This window comes from Arvicanthis niloticus, chromosome 27 (genome assembly GCF_011762505.2).
Source record: "Arvicanthis niloticus isolate mArvNil1 chromosome 27, mArvNil1.pat.X, whole genome shotgun sequence".
NCBI lineage: Eukaryota > Metazoa > Chordata > Mammalia > Rodentia > Muridae > Arvicanthis > Arvicanthis niloticus.
In genome coordinates, this window is record NC_133435.1 from 19,545,910 (window position 1) to 19,564,092 (window position 18,183).

At 41.9% G+C, this 18,183-nt stretch overlaps 1 protein-coding gene across 1 annotated transcript in view; it reads left to right on the forward strand.

Annotated features, from left to right (window-relative positions):
• The window catches only part of Hsd17b11 (hydroxysteroid 17-beta dehydrogenase 11), a 33,573-nt gene extending 15,778 nt beyond the window's left edge, over positions 1–17,795 (forward strand). The window contains exons 5-7 of the mRNA XM_076926326.1: positions 5,962–6,099; positions 15,285–15,401; positions 17,108–17,795. Coding sequence (XP_076782441.1) covers positions 5,962–6,099; positions 15,285–15,401; positions 17,108–17,192 — 340 coding nt within the window. The 3' untranslated portion in view covers positions 17,193–17,795. The remainder of the gene's footprint in view (positions 1–5,961; positions 6,100–15,284; positions 15,402–17,107) is intronic.
• Positions 17,796–18,183: the final 388 nt, after the last annotated feature.

Below are 18,183 nucleotides of genomic sequence, written 5' to 3' on the forward strand. Positions count from 1 at the left end.
TTTGTGGGATGAAGGGAGGGGGAGACAGAATTATTGATTCTTTTCTTTATAACCAAGTCCCCACCTATCACTTTCCTGAGCTGTCAGACAGTGGAATCTCCCATAACTGATCATCTGGGGGGGGGGGGGCAGCCATTTAGTGACTAACACTGAGAGTACACAGTGACAGGCTGAATTCATAGCAGGGAAGAGTGGTCCTTTTTTGATTATTTCTTAAGATGATTTTGAATGTTTGCTCAGTGGTTTTTTTTTTAAGTTATCTTTATTTTTTAATATAATATTTTGTTGAGTCTTTGAGAATTTCACATATTATGTCTTGATCATAGAACAGTCTCCCGTTTCTCCCCCTCACGCCTCCCTGGTCTACCATGCTTCTTACCCATCCCCTACTTCAAAGTTGATATTTAAACGAGAACAATTAGCTGGAAATCTTCTTTTGTTACAAATAGTCAGCATAGAAATACTTAGCAAAAGTGCACATAACATTAGCTTACAATGAAATGCTGTTCTAAAAAGCTTTAAAAAGAAACAATTCTGACTATCATGAGGAATTGAGGTGACATTGCAAAGGGTAACTGGGGGGGGGGGGGTCTACTCAACTTAGGTTCCTACATTCATATCTAGGTTCACCCTAAAGTTCAAACCTCCTCTACGGCCGTGCACTATTCTGAAAATATCTCTTACACGCTAAGAGACTGGACCTTTTGCTGGACCTCGAAGCCAGAGTTAATCATACCCCTTACAGTCAGTTAAGACTGCTGTCGTACTGTGCACTCAAACTGTTTAACCTGACTTTAACAGAACAGTGTAACAATCAACCTTACTTGCATTGGAATTCCCATGGAATCAACTTGTACAAGGGAAGCTAATGCACAGCGGAGTCTCAGCTCACTCTTCCATGCCCTTGACCCAGAGGAATGCACAATGACTTCCTTGGCCCAGAGTCATTTGTTGAAAGCCACCAATACAGACGTGGAAAGCAACATCCTAAAACCTACCATAAAGGTTGAAAGCATCGACTTAAGGATACTGGTTAATAAACAATGATGTTTGTTATCTGGGTCAGTTGAAGCCAGTGACTTAATACCTTGTAAAACTGTTGAAGTTTTCTGTACAAGTTTCTGTAACAGTCTCATTCCCTTCTCCATGGGGTGCTTTCTGTGCTGTTCAATAAATACAGAGCGAAGTCCATTGTTAGACACAGACACACACAGTCATATACCAGAAAATAGGAACAAGGACAGTTCTCAGCCTTCAGACAGGCACAGACTCATAGAACAGACGGAGGGGATGGAGGACAGATGGAACATGAAGTAAAAAATCCAAATCTTGGCTCAGTTCTGATAGACTCCAAGGGGAAGTACCATTCCTTAACGTCATACTGATGAATTATTGGTGACTCAGAGCTAATCCCTGATGCGTGAAATTGTGCCCTTCCTCCCTCAGACACTTGAAATTATAAACTCTGAGCTGTTTTTGCATTTTTTGATTCACCTAAAAAAAACCAGAAAGTAGAATTTAGTAAAAAAAAAAAAAAAAAAAAAAAATTACTGATAATCTCACCAAACACAAATTACCATGTTAAGCATTTGGTACAACGTTTGGACACTTTAAGCATAGTCATACATGTAAGAAATAATCTGCAGTGAGCCATTGCTGTGGTGGTACACACCTGCAATCTCAGGACGTGGGAGCTACAAGGAAGGGAATCAGGCTGCGTGAGTTCAGGGCCATTCTGGGCTGTATAGAGAGATACTTTCAAAAACAAGGGCCGGAGTCATAGAGTATTTGTTTGCCTAGAATGTACAAGGTCTTAAGTTTAAGGGGGGGGGGGGGATAAAGAGTGGGAAAGTAAAAGAGAGGAAGAAAGGAAACATATAGTTATCATATATAGTGACACTGAGGCAGGAAGATCACAAGTTCAAGACCAGCCTGGGCTGCATTGCAAGTTCAAAGCCAACATTCAAGATATGGTAAGACTTTGTTTTAAAACAAACAAATAAATAAACAGAAAACCTAGAAAAACCAACTGCATTATAATTTCGTATTTTGTATCTAAAACTATTAAACTGTACATATTAATAATATATGCCAGCATTTTTTTCAGTTCCCGTGACTTACTTGATTATTGAGACTTTTACACAACTCTCTCAGTTAATAGGAATACAAACCTCCAGACCCAGGAAGAGTGCAGAATGAATCTCTGGCTGGCTTCTTCCCTCTCTTGGTAAGGATTAGCCACCAGCGTTCAACTGACCTCTTTAAATTTCAACTTCAAGTTCAAAAAGACCGTCATTTCCCCAAAGCAGCTTCACACAAGCAAGTTCTAGGCTCCACTGGGATCTAGACCAACTTGGATCCAATCATTGTATAGATCTGGTTGCTTGATGACTGTGGTGTGACCAGAGCAAAGGGGTCTGAATGCTGCCTGTCACAGCCACTTTAAATGTCCTCAACTGTTTACTTTCATGAGCTTTCCCCCAGCATTAATCTTTGAAAGCCCACTTGATGGTTTCTTGGGGTAAACACTTGCACAAGGCTCTCAATCAAAGAGTAGGGCATGGTGAATTTGACTCAGCTTTAATGAACTTCATTCTCTTGTCAAACTGCCTTCCAGAAAAGCCCAGTGTCACCTGTGCTTTGGAAAACAGAAAGCTGTAGTTAGTTTTTTGCTTTGTTTTATCACTTAAAACAAAACAAAACAAAACAAAAACGCTCAGAACCGGACTTTAAAAGGTTGCTAGCCTCGGTTCTATATGACGAAATCTGCCTGTAGGTTGAAAGACAAACTGAGAAACTAGGAATTTTCATGTTACTTGACCATTACATACTAGAGGAAAATGCTACTGTGTATGTTAAGGGATGAGCATGTGTTTATGTCTGTCTGTTGGCATTTTATCTTGTGGGTTTTCTTCTAGTTTCCTTTTAGACTTTTTCTATTAGAGCAAACCTTTTATTTGTTCTTTAAGGTTTCATTTTTTTTTTTTTCACTTATTTTTGTGTTTTGTTTTGCTTTGTGGCACTGAGGATCCAACCCAGTGCCTCGCCATGTCAGGCCAGCACCCTGCACTAAACGATGCCCCAGGCCCAAGTTGCCATACTTTAATCTTTATACTTATTAAGGTGCTATGGATTTTCTGCAGCCTGTCCCTTACTTACTACTCTGGTCAGGAGCCTATCACCTTTCGATTGTAGAACATTCTGGTCTGGTGTATTGATTACATTTTTTGTAGCTTTTTTTTTTTTTTTTCAATAGCTTTTTTCATTTACTTTACATCCCAATCACAGCTCCCCCCCCCCAGTCCCACCCTTACAAATTCCTTTCCCTACTGCTACCTCCCCTTCTCAGAAAAGGGAAAGACCCCCCACCCAAGTACCACCTCACCCTGGGGCATCCAGTCCCAGCAGGACTAGGTCTCTTCCGCTGAGGTCTAATCAGGCAGTCCAGGTAGGGGAAGAGGATCCAATGGCAGGCAAAGGAGTCAGAGACAGACCCCCACCTCCACCTTCCACCTCCCGCTTCAATTGTTAGGGGCCCCACATGAAGACCAACCTGCACATCTGCTATAGTTGTGTAGGGAGCCTAGGTCCAGCCCCTGCATGCTCCTTGGTTGGTGGTTCAGTCTCTGTGAGCCCCCATGGGCCCTGGTTGGTTGAGGCTATAGGTACTCTTGTCGCTCTGGCTCACTCAATCCTACCCCCCACTCTTCCACAAGACTCCCCAAGTTCCACCTGACGTTTGGCTGTGGGTCTCTGTACCTGTTTCTATCAGCTGCTGGATGAAGCATCTCAGGAGATAGTTATGCTAGACTCCTATATGCAAGCATAACAGAGTATCTCATATGAGATAGGTCTCAAGTCAGGGCAGCTATTGGTTGATTAAGACTTTTTAAGAATTTTTAAAGGTATTTTGTTTTTATTTCCTGTGTATGAGTATTTACCTCCCTGTATGTAAGTGTGTCACCTGTGTGCCTGGTACCTGTGGGGACCAGAAGAGGGCTTTTAGATCCCTTGCAACTGGAGTTACAGACAATTGTGAACAGCCAGGTGGGTGCTGAGAACTGAACCCCAGTCCTCTACAAGAACAGCAAGTGTTCTTAACCACTGAGCCACCTCTCCAGCCAGTATTGCTCCTGTTAAAGTTTGGTTCTACCAAACTTTACTTTGCGTCTTAAGCCCTGGTTCCTGTTTCAGGAACAACACTCATAATAAAAATGCCTATATCATGGAGTTGTTGTGAGATTTAAATAAAAGTAAAACATCTAATTAACCTTGGGCACATTCTGCCCTACATCAATTAATTTTTCATTTGTGACGTTTTTCAGTATACAGAAGCTCTCTACCTTATTATTGAAACCAACAATATTTCATTTACATCTTCAATATATTTCTAAGCTTAAAAAAAAATGAAAAAGAGCAGGGCGGGGCACATACCTTTAATCCAGGCACTCGGGAGGCAGAAGCAGGAAGATCTCTGCTCTACAGAGTGAGTTCCAGACAGCCAGGCTACACAGAGAAACCCTGTCTCGAACAAACATATTTATATAAAACAAAACAAAACTTTCTACAACTTTCTGTTTTTCAGAGGGCAACTAATTGGCAAGGATGTATAGATACTTTATCTAATTTCCAATTCATAAAGATAGAAGCATAAAACTATCTGGTAATTAATATCACTGGACTATACACTCAAGTGACAGATTTTATGTTACATGTATCTTGTGATTTTTTTTAAAATTAGTAATGTAAGATACCAACAAATGACTAAATTATATACCTTGAGTGAGTGGATTAAGTGCTATGTGACTTAATATTTCAATAAAGCTCTTTTTAAATTTAGCTACCTCAAAAAATAAAGTCCATTTAGAGTAGTTTCAGAATACTTCCAAGTGAAGATGCTTTTGTAAGAACTGTTTTGCACGCCGGGGCAGTGGTGACACTCACCTTTAATCCCAGCACTTGGGAGGCAGAGGCAGGCAAATTTCTGAGTTTGAGGCCAGCCTGGTCTACAGAGTGAGTCCTAGGACAGCCAAAGCTACACAGAGAAACCTTGTCTCGAAAAACAAAAAACAAAACAAACAAAAAAAAGTTTTGCACTGATTCATTTATGACAAATATTTTCTGAGTGCCTATTAAGCGGCAAGACCCTGGAGACTCATTTGTGACCAGGATAGTCATGGAGATTATAGTAAAAGTGTAAACCAAGAGCTTGGGATGGATGAGTCAGTAAAGTGCTGGGCTGGCTACACAAACATAGGAACTGAGTTCAAATCCTCCCAAACACAGCAACACATGCCTATCATTCAGCATTCTAGTGGCAGAGAAAGAAGCATCCCTGCGGCTTGCAGGCCAGGCAGTGTAGCCAGTGGGCAAGCTTCAGGTTCAGTGAGAGACCCTGCTCCAAAAATAAAGTGACGTACATTAATGGAAAACACCAATCCTAGAATCTTGCCTTTACCCAAATACATATACACCACACCCCCACCACACACAGGCACACGCATGCATTACAAATCTGAAATGTGTGTCCGAGAAAACTTAAGAGTATTATATATGGGGCGGGGGGAGTGGTCAGAAAGGGCTCTGAGGAACTAAGCTATGACTTAAAGAAGAATGGATGTGTACAGAAGAACTTCCCCCTGAATTCCACGACCATTTTAGAATAAATAGCAAATTACAGTGACAACGGATTTTCTGGAAACAGCAACAATCAAAGCAAACACTCCACAGGTTTCTTGTCTTGTCTTCAGTGCGCTGAAATCCACCTGGCTAGGGACGCAACAGATAGGAAATGTTTGTGCCACGTGCCCAAGGCTTTTGCGTGCTTAGGAATTAAGCTCTGACCCACTAGATCTACACCAGGCCTGTGTGATTGGGGCGCCCCTGCTGCTGCTTGGAGGGGCTCACCTAACAGCAGCGCTCTACTATTCTTGAATTCTCTTGTGAACTCCTTCCTCTCAGTTCCAGCAAGTTTGCTGCTGTCGGCTTCCACAGAGCCTTGACTGATGAACTGGCTGCCTTGGGACGGACAGGAGTGCGAACATCATGCCTCTGCCCTAACTTCATCAACACCGGCTTCATCAAGAACCCAAGCACCAAGTAAGCTGGGGCGGGGAGGACCAGGGTAAGCTGGGAGCGCTACTGCAGCGGGCGCGGGTGCTTGCTGGGGATTTCGCTTGGTGGACTTCCTAAACAGATTAATCCCTGAAACACCTGATACCTGATGCTGTTCACCTTGCGTTCAGTTTGTGATGCTTGTGGGGAAAAAAAGAGAGAAAGACCGGAAGTCGCGGCTGTACATGCGGGCCTGAATGGCGCCTGGGAACTGGTTAATCTTTCCTTTGTTTCTTCAACCCTGGACCAGCTGGATTTCAGACTCACGCACACATTCTTGTCTCTTGGAGTTCTTGGGACAAATGCTGGGCTCCTGAACCCCAGAGATGACTTACATTGCTTGGTTGAGGTAGGGTAGTGGTGAGGGAGGCGCTTGGATCCCTGGTCAAAAGCCACGTTGGTGATTCCGGTGATGCGGTATGGCTGCCCCTCCACACTGCCGATCCAGAAGCCAGGCGCCAGCTTACAGTTTACCACAGGGCAGGGGGCATCTTACGACTTCATCAGCTCCTCGCTGCTTTACCTTTTAATCATTGCCAACTCCATAGGTGGAGAGTCTTTGTATAGTAATCACTAGCTCACACAACTGCTTGGGGGCTTGTCTGTCTCATGGTATCTGCTTACCTGTCTAGGGAGCTTCAGAATTTTAAAGTGAATATCTAATAGCCCTTCCTGTATCTGAGACCCCCTTTACATGCCCCATTGGCTGCATATAGTTTTCCCAAGTGCCCCCCACCCCATGGCCTTTAGGTTCCATGAAGTATTAGAAAGATTTCTCTCGTGCCACATTTAATCTACTCATATCAGTTAAGACCAATCTTAACATTTGAAATACAGTGTGTACAGAATGTATAGCTATTGTAAAGATAAAAATATCATGACTTAAGCCATGAACCATCCTAAGTCCGTCTGTAGTATAAGATTTTTCTCTTTAGTTTTTCCATTGGTGTATAGTCATTGTACATGATATGTTAAATAAGGGCATGTTCTTCCTTTTTTTATTTTTAACCTAGAAACTTCTGTTTTATTTCTTTAATGAATCATTTTGAAACCACTAAGTTTTTACAAAGCAATATGCAAGTAGTAGTGAGCTAGTAACATTTTACAGAGATTTATACACTTCTACAGTTTACACTGTAATAGCAGATTGTTACAAAGTTAGAAATGGTGATTTACAATGTAGTTAGAAGTTAATAAGGAAACCTTGCATTGATTGTCAGTCAATAGAAGTTGCTCACTGGCATCCAGCACAGAAAATCAAAGAACTTTCCTGTCTTTTGGTTGCTAAGAAAATTGTGTGCGATGCTAAGAACCTTGAAGTTATATATTTACAGGGAAACGGTTGATAAAAATAAATAGCATTGAGTCAAATCAAATAGGTTTCCTAAAACTACAGCTCTGATGTCTACCTCACACTGAGAGAATTTGTGATGTTGGTAATAAATATAGACACATTTCTATAGGATGTTAAAAAAATACACAAGAATAATGTATTCATTGTTACTACTTGAATTTGTAGCAGACACTTTACATTTTCTGTTTCTGTCTCTCTGTCTCTGTGTTTTTGACTTCAGTCTCTGTCTCTCTGTCTATCTCCGTGTCTCTGTGTTTCTGTGTGTGTCTCTGTCTGTCTCTGTCTCCTCCTGGTTTTTTACAGTTTTCCTGGGTGCCAGGGATGGAACTCACATCACCATATCTGCACAGCAAGCCCTTCACTGCTCGCGCCATCTCCCTGGCTTTGCTTGTACTTTTGTGTCTTATGCACATACACCATTTTATGTATTTATCTGCATCCTGGGAATCACAGATGAATGAGAGCATATTTGTCTTTCTGAGACCACCTCAATTCACACGATTATCTCCAGCTGTGTCCGTTTTCCTGTAAACATCGGAACTTGGTCTTTACGGCTGAGAAAATTTCAGTGTGTGTATACCACACTTTCGTTACCCGTCTTCCATTGCTGGACGCCTGGGTTGGTTCCACCACTTAGTTCCAGTGAGTAGAGCTGCAGTAATCGTTGCTGTCTATGATGTGTCATCCGAGGAATGGTCTAGCTGGGCCTTATGGTAGATCACCATGCCAATTGCCCTCTTGTTTACATTCTCACCAGCGCCTGTGTGAGGAAAGGCGGCAGGGCTTGAATTTGTGTTCTGAATGATGGGCATGTCCTCACCTGAGCTCTGAGTTGCTTTTCAAACTCAGGCAATCCGACTGGGAGAGGCACAACATCAGTGTCATGTGTGTGCGTCTCTCTGGTGGCTGCTGAAACGAAGCATTTTTTTTCATGTTTGTTGGCCATTTGATTTCTATCTTTTGAGAAATTCCCTTCTTTACCCCATTTATTGCATGGGTTTGGTATCTTGAAATTTAGTTTTTTTTAGTTCTTTGTACACTCTGCACATGAATCTTCTGTCAGATGTACAGCAAGATAGGATTCCTCCCCATTCCGCAGCCATCATCTGTCTTTACTTGGTTGGTAACTTTTCTGTGCAGAACTTTTTAGTGTCGTGAGACCTCACCCTAAAAGAATCTATGTTAAGCTATAACTTTGTTAGAAAAGAAAAGACTAAACCTAGGTCTTCTTAGCATCACCCTCTCTGAAGGCTAAAATTCATACCAGCATAGGCAACAAAGACCTGTCTCCAACAACAACAAAAGAAGCACACAAGCCAGAAAGCAAGACAATCTGTTCAGAAAGCTGGTTCTTTACTCCTGTATTAACTCGAAAGCCCTAACTTGACCCTGAAGAAAGTCTGGGCTTGGGGGAGCAGCTTTGCTCATTAAACCCAAGAGCAGGCATGCCAAACACCCCTCGACGCTTCCTCTCTATCTCAGGATTTAGATTCTGAAATAACATACTGGCATTCTGTTTTTTTTTTTAAATAATAATAACAACAACAACAACCAGGTTATCTTTCAGTTGTTAAAACCATTTTAAAGCTATTGCTGTTTTAACCTTGCCCCAGGACATGGCTGGACAAGGCAACAGTGCCCTCTGCTGGTACAACTATATCCATAGGAGAAATAATTAAAAGGCCAGCAGCACGTACCCCAACTGAGCACCAAACAGTCTTCTTCTTACAGCTAGAGCGCTGGGGCGGATGCTGTCTAGTTGTCTGGTAGACGGGACATCTGAGGCTTAGAGTTAGTCTCCATGAGGAGCAGAACAGAATCTTAGACCCAGTTACACAGAGCCAAATTTCTCGCTGAAGAAAGTGGAACGGCTTCTAAGTGGCAAAATTTGAAATGTTGTGTCCCGGATTAGTGTTGGTGTTTGAATCCACTCTTAAGGGCACACATGTGTCGTTTATCACTTGTGTTCATACATGTAACACAATGTAAAGAAACAGGCTTTCCAAAAAGGCAAGCATTCCCTGTAGCCTGGATTTATGGAGATTAAGTATTGTCATGCATCCTAATTAAGTTCTTGAGAACTAAGAATTATTTTTATTAAATAAACTTCGATAGTGATAGAGTTATTTTTAAACATTCACCTGCTAAATGCCAAAAGCGGCCCAGGGGCTTTATATTTGCCTCTATTCTCTGGTCTGATCCTGCATGCTGGCTTTGATCCTCCAGCCACGGTTTGATAATCTGTCTCTGTCTGTCTGTCTGTCTCTCTGTGTGTGTGTGTGTGTCTCTGTCTTTTTCTTTCTGTGTCTCTGTCTTTTTCTTTCTGTGTCTCTCTCTTTCTCTCTTTTACTCCCTTCCTCCTTCCCTCCCTCCCCCTTTCTTTCTCCTTCTCCCTCTCATTTCATACAGTCAAAGCTGGACTCAAGCTCTCTATGAAGCGAAGATGACATGAACTTCTAACCCTCCTGCCTACCCCTGTCTTCCAGTTTCTTCTGCTCCTAATTCCTATAACAACTCTGCATCTGCTCATATTTCTGTCACTCTGAAAGAACACTGGTGATAATCAGTGTACACAGAGAAAACATTTATTTTTGTCCACAGTTTTGGAGATTCGTGCCTGTGATTGGTTGGCTTCGAGTTTTCCAGCACATAGCTAGGTTAACACTTCAAGGCAGCAGCTGGTCAGCCAGGTGCGGTGCCTCGTGCCTCTAATTTTAGTGCACATTAAGCTCACTCATCATCACAAATTAAAGACCATCTTGGACCTAAATACTGAGACCCAACACAAAACAAAACAGGAAGCTTCCTTGTCATCTGTTCTTGGAAGAATTTTAAAAAGGTTTCTGTCAGTTCTCTTTTCCACATTAAAAAAGAAGAAGCTGGGCATGGTAGCTAGGATTTCCAGTTCAGATGGGATTATGTAGAGAGCTCTGGGCCAGCCTGGGGTACACAGTCAGACACAAAATTATTTTTCAATTGTTTATTACATATCAAAAGGTTTACTTTTTCTCAACTTGGAGACAAAAGACAAAAGTATGATGTCAGTATTCAGGGGCCAAGGATGTGACTGAGTTTGTAGAGGACTTTCCTAACATGCATGAGCCCTGATCCCTGGCACCATATAAAACCAGGAGTAGAGATACATGACTGTAATCCCAGCACTTGAGGAAGAGATTTCAAAGAAAAAGATGTTAAACCAACATTTCCATTCAGAAGGCTGGAAATAGAGATGAATAATACATAAACTGGTGATCTGTGTCATCTGTAGGGCCAAGAGTTCCCCCAGGGACCCCAACCAGAACCATAGCCCAAATGACCTCTATAATATCTTTATGACTGAGACCACATCTGATCCTTCCCTAGGCCCATAAGCCCATACAGTAGCCTATCCCTAGAATCCATCTTCTTGGAAGAAGACATGTACTCTAACTTGAGCTTTGATGTAATTGTGCCTCCTTGTGGACAGGCATTGTATTACACCAGGAAACTCCTCCAAATTGCACTGTGCTTAAATATGTTTACAATAAACTGCTTCGGGTCAGACTGTAAAAGTTTGAACCAACACTGACTAAGTCATATTGAACCAAACTTCCTTCTTTGCCTTATACTGATCAACACTCTGCCCGCCCTGGTGGTCACAGGGACACCCCCCACCACCACCACCATAGAGACCCTGGTGTTTCAAGAACAAGCTGTTTTTAATTAAAAGTCTTCTGGAAATAATTTATCCCCTTTTGTCCAATTAGTATTTATAAACAACGCAGCCTAGTCTAAGTTGTTAGACTAGGTGTAAGTGATAACGCTTAGGTTTTCATAGCCAACTCTTTTACTCAAATATAGCTCTATTTTTTACTCTAGATACTTACAAGTTTTGTGTGTGTGTGTGTGTGAGAAGGAAGGAGGGAAGGAGGGAGGGAGGGAGGGAGGGAAGGAGGGAGGGAGGGAGGGAGGGAGAGAGAGATTATTTTATCTCAGCTGGTCCATAAGCAGATATCATGTCACACATCGGAGCTGTACAAAGTGCTAACAGCAAACAGTCCAGGAGTGTTGGTGCTCGTCCGTATTCGCCAAGTGATGCCCTGAGAGCTGAAACCTGCCACGGGAGGGAGCATTAGTGCTGTGGAAACCACCAAACCCTGCAAAACAGGAAAGTCTGTCCTTTGGAGAGCCACAACATGCTGCCTTGTGCCCATAGGTTAAGAAACAACAAAGATAAAACCCAAGTTTTGGTCGTACGAAGTTGAATTTGTGTTCCCCACCCAGTGATTGAATTGCTTAAGTGATAAGTCAATCAAACCCAATTCTTTGGCCTGGAAATCCTTCTCAGTCTTCCTCCTTGTTCATAATTCCCTCCTTCCTGACCCTGAATAATTGGCTCATAGTACTGATGAAATATACATCAGTACCATGATGCAAAATACATCAGTACTATTGAAAGGTCCGGGACTCCCCAGAAGGGAGGTCCACTTAAGTCACAGGATAGCACGCACCCAAAAGGACACATGAGAGACCGGCTTGCTGTAAAGTGTTGAGGCCCACATTCTGCCTCAACACTTTTGCCTCAACGCTTTGGGGGCTTAGTGCTCTGGTCAAGAGAGAGTGTGGGGCTCTTGGGGCAGGAGATGAGAAGAATGGAGACAAGACAGGGTGTGATTCAGTCTCTTCTATTTTCTCAAGTCTCCCTTATTGAGTCTCTCTTTTATTGAGTCTCTTCTATTGAAGGGAATGCTGAGGTATTTATATACACAAGCAGGAGAACACAGGTGAAAACATTTTACCACGTGCACCATACAGCTGGGGTCACTAAACAGCAAAACAAGCTATGTGGGATAAACAAGATATTTATCAGAGTGTGTTTCAGCTGTTATAGGCTTTTGACAACCAAGTCTTTCATCAGGGTATATGGTTCCAGATGGCTGCAAAGTTGATCTAGCCACTTTCTACTAAAGTCGGCTCCCAACAGGTCCCCCTTTTTAAGTTTTTTTTCAAAAGGGAAGGCTGGAAAAACTTACGGAAACCGTGCCTGTCCTAGGTTGGAACAAAGGACCCCAGCCTCACTTAAGATGGTGAGGCCTCCCTTATTTTAGGGGCAAGGGTCTCGATATGCTCTCTTACCCGTCCTTGGCTAACCGGCTTAGCACGCAAGTTAGGGGTTAATCCTCATCAGTCTTGATGACAGAGGTTTCAGAGTCCCCTACTTCCAGCCTGTAATAGCGGACCTGTATGGGTTTCATTTGTTATCTGTTGCCGTACCAAAGCCATCAGTTTGTTGAACAGCATGAACCCAAGAGACAAAAGACTTAATATCTAAACTGTTGATATAAAAGCAACACTCTTTAAGGCAACACACAACTTCCCCTGTTGGGGAAGTAAAAGGTCTAAGCCTTGTACCCACAAATTTATACCAATGAAATCCTTGAATTTTGCATCAGCTTAGTAACAATTATACAGATTAAGAAAGCCTAATATTAACCACCTCAGTCCCCAAGTCCAGGGAATTGAGGCGCCGACTCCTCATTAATTTCTTCAAGCTGAACATGGGCGTTGAGATATTAGAAGAGGGATGAGGGGAAGGGTAAATTGATAAGCATCTGACGTCTGTGTTAACTGCATCCAGCTGGAAGTCCAGGGCATCAGTGAACATGCAGGTGATAAGATTCATTCTCCAAAGCTGTGTATTCTGCAATATACAAATCTCAAAACAAATTTTAGTAACAAGATAATTATTTTGATTCTCTGAAATCTAGTCTGGAGGCCTACCTCTGTCATGTCTGATCCATATAATTCTGGAAGATATAACTACTACCTTAATGACCTCATCAGAAAACTCATAGAAAAACCTTTTTTTCCAAATTAGCCTTTCCTTAAGCCAGTAACCAGAAAAACCTTTACATTGAGTTTTTATCCAGAAAAATATAACTATATAACTCAGAATCACACCCATTTTGAAAGTTAAATCAATTAACATTATCATTCTGCTTAGCTCTCTGTCTAGAGCAGCCTTCTATTTATTCCTCGCGTCTTTAAAGCCTTTTTCATCTGTTTCTGCTTATTTTTTTCTTGCCCCGTTTTTGTTACTATAACCTTTATCTATTTATCTGTTTGGCTCTCTTGACTCAGAGCAGCCTGCAATTTACTCCTTGCATCTTTAAATCCTTTTTCATCTGTTTCTATTTACTTATTTCTTGCCCCATTTTTGTTACTATGCAATCACCTTTGTTTCACTTCCGAATTCAGCCAGCTCCGTCAGTCGACTGGTTCTCCAGCGCAGGGTGTCTTCCACTGTATCCCGCTTACTGGAGTCCCTGTTCAGGCACCACTAATGTTGAGGCCCACACTTGGCCTCAATGCTTTGCCTCAACGCTTTTGGGGCTAAGTGCTCTGGTCAAGAGAGAGTGTGGCTCTTGGGGCAAGAGACGCAAAGAATGGAGACAAGACAGGGTGTGATTCAGTCTCTTCTATTTTCTCAAGTCTCTCTTTTATTGAGTCTCTTCTATTGAAGGGAATGCTGAGGTATTTATATACACAAGCAGGAGAACACAGGTGAAAACACTTTACCACGTGCACCATACAGATGAGGTCACTAAACAGCAAAACAAGCTATGTGGGATAAACAAGATATTTATCAGAGTGTGCTTCAGCTGTTATAGGCTTTTGACAACCAAGTCTTTCATCAGGGTATATGGTTCCAGATGGCTGCAAAGTTGATCTAGCCACTTTCTACTAAAGTCGGCTCCCAACAAGAGACCGGCTTGCTGTAAAGTACATGAGGTGGTTTATTATATCAGAGCTCTGGGCCAGCCCATATCCCCATAGTTCACATAGGGGATAGAGGGACTGACCTCGTGGCTCAGGGGTCTAGCGCTTATATATGGGCGGGGTGGGGAAAAAGCGGGTGCACAGGATTGGTTGTTTTAATTTTTTTGAAAACTAGTAGGCCGTACCATGGGGGCAGGGTGTAGTTCCTCCCTTGGCCAGTCAGTTTCTGGGATGTTCTTAACAGGCCTTTGTCTTGTAACTCCCCCTCCTCTGTAACTAATTAGATGGGCCCAAACCTGCTGGCAGGTGCTTTTCTGCCCAAGGTCTAAGGCGAAAAATTTACACATATTTCATAAAATGGCCTTTATAATTTTTCACTCTACACTATGTTTGTGCAAAAGCCACTGTGACCATTTTAAAAATATGATTGCGTGTTGCCACCTGCAGCAACAGCTGAACGGGGTTCACCTGTAAGAGAAGCTGAGAACAGGGAAACAATGGCAGGAAGAGATGAAGTCAAGACAAAGTTCTCTGATCAAGGCTTATAGTTTAATGTAAGACCATCAAATAAAAAGGGGAAGACCCAACCCCCACAAGAAGAGTCTTCCTCGGCACTTCAGCTCAGCAGTATGGGTGAGGGGTGTGCATCCTTAATCACGGGCCTGAAGTGTGTGGAGCGAGCTCAGCAGGCAGTCTATTCAACTCAACCCCTATGGCAGACTTCGGGTCTCCAACACAGGCAGCTTCCCAGGTCCTTTGTTATTCGGTCTCTAGTGGTAAGCAGTGTGTTCCAGGCTTGCTCAGTCTGATAGGCTGGCGGCCTAAGGGAAAGGGTACCTTTCAATTGCATCTCCCACCAACATGAGAACTTTGGAAGAGATTGAACTTTTTCTGAAGTCCTTTATTTCAGCCTTTTAAACCACAAGGCTTGAGAGTTACTGCACTTTATTCAGAAGTCGTCTGACCTTAGGCAGTGTCGCACAGTAATTCCATGCGTTCAACATGGAAGGTCTGCTTCAGTAAGATATCTGGTTTCTGAAGCCTGCCTCTGTTTCAGTTTAGGACCCACCCTGGAACCTGAGGAGGTGGTAGAACATCTCATGCACGGGATCCTCACTGAGCAGAAAATGATTTTTGTTCCGAGTTCTATAGCGGTTCTGACAGTATTGGAAAGGTAAGTGACAGCGGGTTTGTCTGCACTAGAAGTCAACATGTTCGTTTTAGACTTAACATTTGTTGATAAAATGCAGTTATATGGGAGTAAGCCAACAAAAAATAATAGGCTGAGATATTCTATCAGGTTTTAAAACCGAGGGTGCTGATCATTAAGGAAGACTAGAATAGCTACTGAAACATTTTTACATGTTTTTAAGATTTGTTGGTTTTGTTTTAAAAGAAATGTATGTACCTTATCCATTAACAAGAATGTTTTTTAAAAGCATTTTGATAGTAGAATCCCTGAACAATAAAATTTGGAAAGAGACCAACGTTAGATTCTTAGATTTTAATACAGGACATTTGAATCTGTACTCAAATTTGTATTTTAACAGGTAACTGCTACCAACAGCCATTCAAAAAAAATCATATTTTAAGAATTACTGAGTTAAAAATTAAAATAAAACTTAAGAGATTTAAGTTATAACAAGCATTTTATCACCCTCTTCTTAAAGCCAGTTGGACACACCCTAGGGTTTAGGTACAAAAGCTTAAGAGAAAGGCTGGAGAAATTGCTCAGTGGTTAAGAGCACTTGCTGCTCTTACAGGGGACCCAGCTCAGTTCCCAACATGGAGACTCACAAATGTCCATAACTCCAGTTCCAGGGGATCTGGCATCTTCTTCTGGACTCAGAGGACACCGGGCACACACACAATGAACTTAAACACATACAAAACACTCATCATAAAAGAAAAAAAGAAATCTTTTATTAAAAAATCTGAAGGGCTCCCTGGGGCACTCCCTGGGGGCCATGGCCACTGTCTGTCACAGTTACTGTTATAAATGGTGAGCAGTTTCCAAACCCGCTTCGAATGTGATCTAGGAGATCACTGTGCGTCACCACGCTTTCTAGATCACTGTGCGTCACCACGCTGACTTTCTAGATCACTGTGCGCCACCACGCTGACTTAGCATTCTGTGTACTTTCTCTCACAGGATTATAAAAGGCTTTTAAACATTAGTACACAGGGAGAGAAAGATGAGACAGGTTCAAGCTCACCACTGTTCCTAACCTTTCTGTACTAACGTGGAGATTGTTCACAAGAACAGTTGGATGTGAATTTTTTCATATGCATGTGAGAAATTTAAGTGCAAAGGTCAATTAATTTGTTCAATACTATGCTCAAAACCTTATGAGGTTTATTTTCCTTAAATGGCTCCCCTTCTCTGGGCTTTAGTGGAATATCCAATGATGTTCTGAATTATAAAGCAGCATATTAGCTCTAAATTTTACTTTCTTCCAAGCTTTAGGTTGTTGTTTTTTCTTTTTTTGTTTTTTTAAAACCCATCTAGGGTGTCAACTATTCAGTTTTGTATACCTCCACTCTGAGATCTTTTGAGAAAAAAGAATAGAGTTATATTTATTTCAAAAATAAATAAATGCATATATGTGTATACTTAAAAGGCATTTGGGACCTAAAAAGATATTTGTATATTTAAAAGATACTGGTCCTACCCTAGAGGAAGTTAAACCCCTTGTTCCTCATTTAAAAAGAAAGTAAACTTAAGTGGAAAAAAATTAGGTCCAAGTTGAGTCTCATACTCATGTCTATAGTGAATCCGACATAATATATCAGAGGTCACATTTTAAGCATTTTAAATTAATATGCTTTACAAATGTACTTAGTGTCACTTTCCTTATTATATTTACCTGTCTCTTCTAGGATCTTTCCTGAGAGGTTTCTGAAAGTTTTGAAACACAGGATCAATATTAAGTTCGATGCAGTTATTGGCTACAAAGACAAATGATGCAGACTGCCTGGTTTTCCTGAAAGCTGATTGACTGGATTCAAGTTGATTTCATCTAATATTAATCAAAACTTTGATGTTTTTAATGTTTTCTTTTTATCTTGTTTCTTCACTGTCTTCTCTTGAAGCTGTGACCATTGTCATGAAAGCCAGTTTCATGTCATAGACCCAAACAGCCCTAAGGAAGTTGCTCCTATGTAAACGGGGTGGGGCACCATCAGTTTGATCATGATTTCCCTAGATTCTGAAGCTCATCAGCAGGTTTTCAGAACTTGTACTATCAGCTTTTATTTACAATATCTGTAACTGGACTTTCAGTTGGTCTAATTCACACTTCCTGTTCTATCCCATATTAGAAACTTTAAGCTCTCGAGGTGAAATGAAGGACTGAGTTTAGTGTCATGTGCTCTGAAACATCTCATCCCACGGACCAGCACTGTTTCCTGAGATATCAGCCCAAGGAAGCCTGGAGTAAAAGCACATGTGGGCTCTTACTGGGTACAGGAAAACACAGGTGCGGATGGATAGATGGAAATAATAAATGGACCAAATCTCATGTTCAGTGTCTCCTTTAAATAAAAGGAAAATCAATGACTTGATAAAGTCTCAGTCTCTCTCTCTCTCTCTCTCTTCCCCCCCCCCCGGGGGTGGGCCTTCATGTTGAAAATGAATAGATGGTTAAGTAGCTGCTAAGGCACGGTCTTTGGAGATTACTTCAGATGAGCTGGGCATGTAGCTCAGTTGGTAGTGTGCCAGCCTGACAGGCTTAAGCTACTGATCCCAGCACTCCTCAAAACTGGCTGCAGCTAGAGGCAGGGGCAGTTCAAGGTCACACTCAGCTGTGTAGTGATTGGAGCCCAGGATACCTGGGACCCTGCTTTTAAAAGGAAATGATGCTTGGATGTGAAGAACCTGCTATAGTAGCCTCTGCCACCTCCAGACAGCTTTATTCATTTGGCTCACTCATACGTGGACCAGCTTGCCAACCTTA